Consider the following 10,734-nt stretch of genomic DNA (forward strand, 5'->3'; position numbering starts at 1 on the left):
CACACAAACACACACACACACACACACACACACACACACACTCACATTGTTACAGTCACTGAAGGCCAACTCATCCTCATTGTCATCGCTCTGCACTCTTATTTTCCTTCCCGTCAAATATTGCTGTATTCATTTTCTGAAAACAATAAGTAATTTTCTTATTCATGCATCAATACAACTATACTATAATAAACACTTCAAATAAATAAATAACTGCAATCATATGATTGATGTTACTATCTATTAAAAAATCCCAATGGGGAAATACATAACTTCAGTTCCACTGTGGTACAGTGTTGCCATATGGCTACATTGATATTTTCTCAATTTACAGTAAAACTATGTTAGACAATGTTGATTTGTGAATAAAATGGTGATGTTTTGCATCCGAAACATGTAAAACAAGATGCACAGCATTGTTTCATTTGTCAGCACTGATGGAACTGTTCTGGAACATTCCACACCCTTCAAGGGCGTGCTCTATCACACTATAAAAGAGCAAACTCACCTTCTTTAAAACAAAAAACAAAAAAAAAACAAAAAAAATGCAAAATATGAAAAAAGAAAAAAAACGACAACAACACATGGATGTTGTTGTTTCAACATTGTGTAACAAAGTTATTACAACTAATAACTTTAAGGAATCAGAACATTTTAAAGAACCCTCGGCTGTTGCCCCAGGCATTTCAGCCCAGGTGCGTTATTCTGACTTTAATTTGTTTAGGATTATATTAACTTTTAACCTATTAACTGTCACGTAGAGCATATACTGTCTTTTAAAGCACAGATCTGAACATAAATGGTAATTCATGAACACTTTGGAATACAGACCTAAGAGGTTAAAAAAGTTACAGAAGTTTTTTACGCAAAATGTATATTTTTTTCAAAATTATTTGGACATTTGGAATTTAGAAAAAAAATGTAATTCTCTAATGCAAAGAATATGACAAATAGAATATTTTTGTTAGCTGTGGAAACGTCATGTCATGGGTTTGCATTTAGAAGAAGAACAGGCTGACTGACTTTGATTTCATGAGGACTTTATAGGTTTGGCCTATAGTCAGACTACACATGAGCAAACATTTATCAGCTTTTCTATGCTTTTTTTGTAATTGCTATGTTCTTATCTTGTCAAAAAAGGCCCTGGGGCAGGAGTTCATCTGACAGTAACTGTAGGGCAGCATACAGAGCTTCTAAGTCAAAGAGAAAGCAGTGTCTTGGTGCCTCGTGCTCCAGGAACTGAGTAAAATATGATGTGTTTTAAGGCTCCGATTGAGTTAGTTTGGATTACAGTGATGTTTAAACAGCATACTTATGATTTTCTTACACTCCGTATTTTGGTCTTGTTTTAAATATCCAAACATCCTTAAATCAAGATACCTTTACTACATAAACAAAAATGCCATGACTATTATGTCTTGCTTTCTGATAAATGTATCAAAATGAATTTATGTATAAAACAAGAACAAATATCTGCCAGGGAGGTCAGAAAAATTATCTTGTTTCACCTTTAAATTAAGTTTATTTCTCTTACCCCATTGGCACATATGTGTACTTGTTTTAAGCAAAAAAAATAAAAAATAAAAAAAGGCTTAATTTTAAAATGAGCTTATTGCTCATCAAGGGTTTTTACAGAAAATAATTTAATTATGATAACAGAGAGGATGTTTGAAAGAGTTAAAAAACTAGTTGTTCTCAAGGCAACAAAAATAGCTTAGCTATAGCTATAAACCTCTCTGAAACAAGTACAGGTACTATATATTTCTTTGTGTACAGTAGCTATTTTTAGGCAAAATGAACAGTTTTACTTTCTTCTTGTTTTTATCTATTCACAAGTGCAAATGGTATTGTGTTATTTTAGATAAACAGTAAATTATATATCTGACAGATTTAAATGGCGCAGTAACTTAATATTAAGCTTGATATTGTCCCCTATATATTAAGGAGCCCAAGCCTGGTGACCTCATTGAAATCTCCAGAGACTTCTATCAGCACTGGGCGCTGCATTCTGGAGAGGGCAAGGTTATTCACAAGGTCCCACCATGTGAGTTATATATATATATAATGCTTTTTATATGCATGCTGCCTATTGAGCTGAACTTGTATTGAATCTGAAACGTTCCATTGAAGTCTCATGAGTCCTGATTGTTTTACTTGTCCATGTCTTTCTCTGTAGCTGAGCATGCTGATGCCGGGGTCAGCAGTGTGAAGTCAGTACGGCACAACAAGGCCATAGTGAAGAAAGAAAAACTGCAGGATGTGGTTGGCAGCGATGACTACCGGATCCACAACGTCCTAGATAAGCAACATCCGCCACTTCCCATTCCACATATACTACAGAAAGCTGAAACCCTTGTGGGGATGGTAGTTCCATACAAACTGTTGACAGACAACTGCGAGCACTTCGTTAAGGGGTTGAGAAACGGAGTACCACAATCCCAGCAGGTACAGTTATTCGTCATGACCTTTTATATCAGAATTATACTGTACTCATAATTTGACTATATTAAACACTATATTATGTCAAAAGTATTTCAGTTATTTAGATATTAGGTGTGTCTGCCTTTCATATTAATATCACATAATATATTATAATAATTCACAAATACAACAAGTTATAACTAAACGACTAAAACATTAGGATTAAGGACACAAAGGCAACGACTTTTCACACCATGAATTAATAGAAATGCTTTCTGTTTATTCTTACAGGTGCGTAAAGCTGCGGCGGCTTCGGTTGCTGTTATTGCTGTCGTATGTTGCTGCATTTGTTTTGCTTTATATTTTAAAAGGCAAAGCAAAGTATACTCCCTGCTTGGTTTTATCTCTCTTCTTTTATTCCTTTTTGTAGTTTTTTTCCTGGTTTTCACAATAGCCTAATCACCCATCAGTTTTCAGTCTATTTAATCAATGGGATATAGTCAGACGGAGGGAACATATCAATATATGTTCCTTCTTCATTTCCATTCTACTCACTGAAGAAAAGTATTAATTGAATTTACTATTTTTTTTAAGGTAAGTGGTTGCAATCAATTTATTTTAGCATTTAGCATTATTTCTACATTTAAATAAACAAATTTAGCTGAAAGTTAGTCAACTACATTTGTTTATTTAAATGTAGCTAAAATAAATTGATTGCAACCACTTACCTTAAAAAAATTTAGTATCATTTTTTTCAGTAAGCAGAGATATATGCAGTTCTGATTTCTGTGTTCTTCTCCACTTCTCATCTGATGACTAGAAAGCAATCTCATTAAAAAACCACTCTTCACCCCCACCCCGGACTCCCTGTCTCTTCATTCCTGATCCAACAGTTGTTTTACAGTCAGTTTGCATGTGCAGTGACTACACTTAAAGGATCTGAGTAGTGATGAAGATGCTTTGATTAAAAATAATGTACTGGACATTTAACAAACATTTACAGGGAAGTAAAACAATTAAAAGCTATAATAAAAAAAGAAATGCTTGAATGTAACAATGAAGTGGGAAGATGTGAGCTACATTTTAAAAGTTATTTCAGTTAAATTTCCAAGTAAATCAATGACATATGATTTCAAGAGCTAATTCAAGAGAAGGACAGGCAAATAAAATAAAAATACAGCTGTAACATATGGAAGCATATGGGTGGCAATGCAATATGTAAAGTGGCGATGTATTTCTGTATTTAAATTGACATTTTCCCATATGTGCGACAAGCATTAAATTATATAATTTACACTTGCCATTACCTACACTATTTTTAATATGTAAATTAAAAACATATGTTAACGCTTTATACGTTGCAATGTTAAATGAAAATTTATTGATTAGACATGTTTAACATGTTCAAGCAAAAACTGTAGCAAAATTATCATTTAAATGCTGTTTTTTAGACTTAGGGGTAGGACACTTGAGATTGCATTTTCATCATAACACCGCATGATAATTGTAGCAAAATGCAGTGTAAATTTCAGAATGCATCCTGAGCCAAAGTTGCAGCAAAAGCGTGATTTAAATGTCTTTTATTTTGCTTAAATGCATTGACACTTTCACTTAAGACGTTTTAATTGTATTTACATTAAATAGCTGCGACGAATACAGTTTAAGTCAACGTGGAATTGAAAATGAATTTCAAGATGCACAATAGGTCAATATTGACTATTAACCAAACGCTTTTCACCTGCCTGAAGACCTGAATAATTTTGCTACCCTTATGCTTCCATACTGAAAGAACGAAATGTTAAAGAGGAAATTTTTCATTTTAAGTTGTGTCATCTAGTTTAAGAAGAATATGAGTTTAACGGAATGCACAGTTGATATAAAAAACTGGATGACTAGTAATTTCCTACTGCTAAATTCTGAAACAAACAAACAAACAAACAGAGGTTTTAATTATTGGACCAAAAACCTTGGCAAGTAACAACCGGTGCGTCTCAATCAGCTCCCTAGCTCCCGAGCTCGTGAATCAGTAGATCGTGTACACGAATTCCTCGAATTCCAGTGACATGATTACAGACAACATAGTAGAACGTTATCGCTAGAATTAATAAACAACAGGCAGGACCTCATTTTGATATTATTTTTTTATTATTTTTAAAGACATTGTTCTGTTACATGTTCTTATAACATTTCAGCCGAATATTAATTATAAATGTGAATTAAATGTGTTTATTGCCTGTCTAGAAAACTGTTTGTCTTTTCAAATCTTCTATCACGTCATTATATTTATCAAATTGGCTCGTGTGGTTTATGTTTTGCGCTTCAGAAATGTGATGTTATTTGCGGTAAGGGAGCATAGTGAGCGCGATGCTCCCTAGAATTTGCGATGAATTGTGGGATTTTTCAGGGAGTGAAGGTTCCAGGGTACTGGAAGGATTTCACGATTGAGACAGCCCTTAAAGGATTAGTTCACCCAAAAATGAAAATTAGCCCGTGTTTTACTCGAATCCAGTCGGAGTTATTAAAAAAATTGTCCTGGCTCTTCTAAGCTCTATCATTGCAGTCAACATGTGTTTCTGTTCCACAGTCCAAAACACGTTCAATAAAGCGCGCGCATCCGTAATAAAACGTCACTCACACGGCTCCGGGGGGTAAATAAAGGCCTCCTGTAGCGAATCCATGTGCTTTGTAAGAAAAATATCCATATTTCAAACGTAATAAACACTTCTCTCTCACTTCATCTAACTGTGGTACGAGGAAGGCTTTCTGGCGGATGATGTGGGACATATGCGTTGCGTGATTAGTGACGAATGCGGAGAGAGAACAAAACAAAAGACCGGTCATGAATTAAAGGCACAAAACGTAAAGAAAAATGTCAGAGGATTTCGATATAAGCCAAGAGGAGACTCCTTTTCCTTTGCTAAAGTAAGGAAACTTTGCTTCCTTTGCTCCTATAAACAACTTGTGAGCATATCTCAGAGGATGTCCTGCGTCATCCGCCCAAAACACCTTCCGCATACGACAGTCAGCAGAAGTGAGAGAAAAGTGTTTATTATGTTTGAAATATGGTTATTTTTCTTACAAAACACATGGATTCGCTACAGGAGGCCTTTATTCACCCCCCGGAGCCGTGTGAGACATGTTTTTATTACAGATGTGCGTGCTTTATTCAACGTCTCTTGGACTGTTGAACAGAAACACCCGCCCACTACAATAATAGCATAAACAACCACCCAATAAGGCATTACAATAATCTAACCTTGAGGTCATGAATGCATGAATTAACATTTCTGCATTTGACATTGAGAGCATAGGTCGTAATTTAGATATATTTTTGAGCTGGAAAAATGCAGTTTTACAAATGCTAGAAATGTGGCTTTCAAAGGAAAGATTGCTATCAAATAGCACACCTAGATTCCTAACTGATGACGAAGAATTAACAGAGTAGCCATCAAGTGTAAGACAGTGTTTTAGGTTATTACATGCAGGGTTTTTTTTCAGAATTTAGCAGTAGGAAATTACTAGTCATCCAGTTTTTTATATCAACTATGCATTCCGTTAGTTTTGCAAATTGGTATGTTTCATCGGGTCGCGAAGAAATATAGAGCTGAGTGTCATCAACATAACAGTGAAAGCTAACACCATGTCTCCTGATGATATCTCCCAAGGGTAGCATGTAAAGCATGAAAAGTAAGGGTCCTAGTACTGAGCCTTGGGGTACTCCATACTGCACGTGTGATTGCATCATTTGGCACATGTCTCTTACCCTTATGATTTGTGTTGCCATTTCTAGTCAGCGCTGATGTGTGAAGATGGTGAAGGTCCTGTTTAAACCACCTCATTCTCATAAACACGTGTGATTGTGCAAACCAAACATAAGGTGACAGGGTCTATTGTTAAGTCCAGCACATATTTGATTCAGTGCCCAGATAAAAACATGTCTCCAGACTGGTTTGTCCACCTGAATCTGAAACTATGGTACAGTGATGATGCTGATACAATGGTAATATAGTATATGCCACAATACTGAATGATAACCATGTTCATCTATCACAGCAACTACATTGATACAAATCACATCAAAGATTACCATGGTAATATCACTGAACTTTATAGGGCTTTTAATACATTAACCCTGGGTCATTCTAAACTCAGGTTAACATGTTTCACTGACACTGTTCATTTCTTATCCTGGGTTAAGAAAAAATCTTGGATATTCAGGTTTTGAAGTTTTATTCATTAAATATAAATTAGTCATGTGGCTTTGACTGAAAACATGATTCATTCAGGAATAAAATAAAAAGCATATGGTTTTCAACACCTGTCACAACCAGATCTAGGAGTGTGTCTCTACGTGAAAATGCAGCATCACTCCAAGAAACTATTTTCAACATTTCAGAGAAGAGCTTAAGGTTTATAAGAAGAGCAGAATCACAACCAACAGTGTTAATAGTGTTACTGGAAAAACCATGACAATTTACCTCCCTCTAAATAATCCCAAAACAAACACATTTATTCATTTAGCACATACTTTTATCCAAAATTACTTAAAAATTAGGAACATTACAAAGCAATAATCATAGTATAAAATGGCAAGTTAAACGTATAAATTAGAATAATACATAAAGCTAGAGTAGAGGTGAAATGCAGATAAGAAAACATAAGAATTATAGTAAGTGCTTTTAACGTCTTATAAACGAAAAGTCAGTTTGCTGTAAGAAGGCAAGCCTGCTGAGTTTAAGGCACTCCTTCACTTTCATTGTGATAAATTTAAAGTTAGAAGACAGAAACACTTCAAAAGGCATACTTTTTTCAACTCATTTCTTTAGATGCAAATAAACATGTTGCTACGAGGTAAACATAATTAAGAAAGCAAACATTTCTGCAACACTGATATCATGGAGACGGAGCAAACTCTGTATCCAGATGATTTCCTGGAAGCCAAACCACTCAACAGCTATTTTAGTGCTGCTGTCACACTCTCAAACTGTTGTTTTACATATATACAGTATGCAAACAAGCACAGCCAGTATCTACTGGAATGGGGAAAGATGAGAATGTCCAAAACCGTTTGTCAAAATTACCCTTCAGCAACATTTCAAATCAGCACTAAAATCTGACAATAATGATTTCATACATTTAGCTTCTTTTATAATATGTGAATAAAAACAAAAAAGGCGATTTTCTCTTTGAACTGTAAAAGCGCTTCATTCCTACAGCACTGAGTGTGAGGATTTTTCTCCTCTTGCCTCTGTTTACTGCTATTCCACCAATTCTAGTTTGACAAAAACACATCATTTAGGATTTAAACGACAGAATTTTCTGAATGAGTAAATGACATTTTATGCGTGATTCTAAATGAGGCTAGAAAAATCAGACCTTTATTAAAAATAAGCATTGCATTGTCTTACAAAATAGCAGAAAGTACACAGAATATAATGCAAATGAATTGAGTAAAGTTCTTTAATTCAGGCTGAACAAAGTTGAGCGCTGCATGCTTTTATTAAGAATATATTTAAGAATAATATTTAAATGTGTTTTGTACGTTGTGTAAGTACATTGTACGTATTGTGATGAAACTGACTGGACAGAAAAACTATCCCAGCATCAGACTCTTTTCGAACAATCTACATTGAAAGAGGCTAGAAAGATTTTAAGTGATCCGTCTCATGTACTTTATTCCTGCTATGAACAGTTCCTCGTTGTAAACTAAACCGGTTCAAGAATTAATTTGTGCCTGTGTCAATTAGATTGTTGAATATGGATTGATGATGCCTGATGCCTTCCTTTTTTTTTGCATCTTTGTGGGTGGGAGTTATGTTGAGATGTTGGCTATTGAGTCCACTTCAAATTTTCTTATCAGGGACAATAAAGAATATTTCATTCATTGCATGTGAAATTTGAAGAAAATTAACATGGCTTCTACATGAACGCATAAATTATCCTGTAGTTAATTTGAGATACTGATTGATATCAGGGAGGCTAAACAAACAGCAGCTGTCATTTGACTGATTGCCCTTTATAGAGGGAAATATCAGAGATACTTGTTTACTTAGATACAGGTTAAAGTCTGATATGTCATCTCTACAGAATTTCTGGCTGCTGATGGGACTGAAGGGTTTGGACGTTTCATCTGACATGAAGGCCTTGATTTCCTCCACAGAAATGCCACCAAAACTCAATGTACCCACAGGCCAATTTGCACATTTATGTCCTCTTTTCAAAACTGTTAAACTTGTTCAAAAGCTAACATAATAATTGAACTGTACTGCAAACATGGATCTTATACCATACAGTAGTTACTATCAGCATCATTCTTTTTACCCTGGATAATAATGAAGTGCGGTTAAAAACACAATGAGCCGTGGTGTGAAAAGCACTTATGTGTGTCCTCCAGTGTGCCTAATGAATTCATTGCACAGCTAAGTGAACAAACATACAATCACAGAAGATATATAGTTAAAAGAAGAAAGCATGTTGAATGTAAATCTGGTGCAGCTGGTTTGACATTGAACCGGCTTTATCATTCCTGTGGTTTAACTGCAGCTCTGAAAATATGATTCATTCAGGGGAAAAAAACAACAAACAAAAACCATACAGTAAAGCATATGGAGTTTAACATCTAACACAACTAGATCTACAACATACTGTGCCTAGGAGTGTCTGTCTCTGCTTGAAAGTGCAGCATTGTTCCAATAAACATTTTTCACCATTTCAGAGAAAAGATGAAAGTTTATGAGCGAAATCACAACTAAACGGCTGGAAACAAACTAAAGAATATGGGGGTAGAATTGTTGCTTTATTCTAAATAGATTATGACCCACAAATAAATGTAAAGAGATTTACAAATATTAAACATATTGACAAATATATAGAATGAGATCCACAAATAAGTCGTAGAGTTTCACAAACATGAATTAAACCCACAAATAAATAAAATGAGATTTGCAAATAAAAAACATATTCACAAATATATTTTTATGTCACAACCACAACTTTGCCTGGCATTCATTTGTGAATCGCGTCCTGTGCATTTGTAGATCGCTGCACACATTTGTAGATCGCTGCGCGCATTTGTAGATCGCTGCACGCATTTGTAGATCTCTCCGCGCATTTGTAGATCGCTGCACGCATTTTTGAATTGTGAAACATTTCTTGCGTCAAGACGCTGACGATCCACAAATGCATGGACTCCACCCACCGTCTGCTCAAGTCAATCAGATAACAGCCACACTTCGCTGACCAATCGTAGCACGTTCTTGCCATAGCCAATTATGTTTTGCTTTTCAATCAGGGCGGGAGCAGATTCATTTTGCACCCCTGGCTGGAACTGCATTCTATGGACACTTCATTCAAATTGAGATGAAGTGGTGTTTGTGTGGTTAAAAAAACCCTGTTTTCAAAAGATTATTGGAGTGTAAGGATTCCAGAGCAGAGTACATAGCATAAGACATGGCACAATGGCTTATTCTGACTTTTAAAGTACAATCGCAGTGAAAAATATAGGGCATAATAACACTTATAAAATATTAAATATCGGCCCAAATGAGGGTACCAGCCTCAGTATCACTGCAGCGTGTACAGGGGATTTGGTTTTAAGTCTCAACACAGCACGGAAACTGCACTTTTAAAAGTTGTAAATGATATTTTACTAGAAACAGATAAAGGGAATGCTTTTAGACTTAAGCTCTGCATTTGATATGGTTGACCACAATATCTTGATTTCCAGGTTGAATAGCTGTGTTGGATTACAGGGCAAGGTGTTGAAATGGTTTCAATCTTTTTTAACAAACAGAAGTTTTAGTGTTTCCATTGGCCAACAGTAAATGTTATTTTACTAGAAACAGATAAAGCTAATGCTGTGGCTTTGGTGCTTTTAGACTTAAGCTCTGCATTTGTTGCGCATTTTTACTTTCTCAAAAAAACTCACTCTTTATGATATATAAGCATTTTGAAAAATGGGTTCATGGGGTTATGTCCTCATAAGTCACCTTCTCCTTGTAATACCTGTCATACCCATGTTATTATACACATTTGAGTCCTCATAATAAAGCATATATACATAACACATGGTATATATGGTTTACTAATTATTAGTACTACCTAACCCTAACCTTTTAGAAAGAAAAAGAAAATGTAAACAATAATAGTAAAAATTATACAATTTATAATTATAATTATTTAGTTTTTTTTATGTATTTGTTTCTTCAAATATTATATATATATATATATATATATATATATATACACAAACACACACAATTATTATTATTATTACTTATAAAATATTACACAAAATGTTTACAATTATTTTTT

General features: G+C 34.7%; 1 protein-coding gene across 2 annotated transcripts; it reads left to right on the forward strand.

Moving 5' to 3' along the window:
* Window positions 1-521: 521 nt before the first annotated feature.
* On the forward strand, window positions 522-2,984 carry LOC107703067 (HRAS-like suppressor 3). Of its 2 annotated transcripts, none has more exons than XM_016505579.1 (4): window positions 522-695; window positions 1,945-2,044; window positions 2,177-2,445; window positions 2,713-2,984. In XM_016505579.1, exons 1-4 carry the CDS (start codon window positions 546-548, stop codon window positions 2,878-2,880), a joined length of 687 nt encoding a protein of 228 aa, XP_016361065.1. In that variant the 5' UTR covers window positions 522-545; the 3' UTR covers window positions 2,881-2,984. The 2 variants fall into 2 exon arrangements, with proteins under 2 accessions (XP_016361065.1, XP_016361074.1); XM_016505588.1 differs by having other exon boundaries at window positions 1,948-2,044.
* The last annotated feature ends 7,750 nt before the right edge of the window (window positions 2,985-10,734 follow it).

Source organism: Sinocyclocheilus anshuiensis, unplaced genomic scaffold (assembly GCF_001515605.1).
Source record: "Sinocyclocheilus anshuiensis isolate Anshui unplaced genomic scaffold, SAMN03320099.WGS_v1.1 scaffold1829, whole genome shotgun sequence".
In the NCBI taxonomy this organism is placed as follows: domain Eukaryota; kingdom Metazoa; phylum Chordata; class Actinopteri; order Cypriniformes; family Cyprinidae; genus Sinocyclocheilus; species Sinocyclocheilus anshuiensis.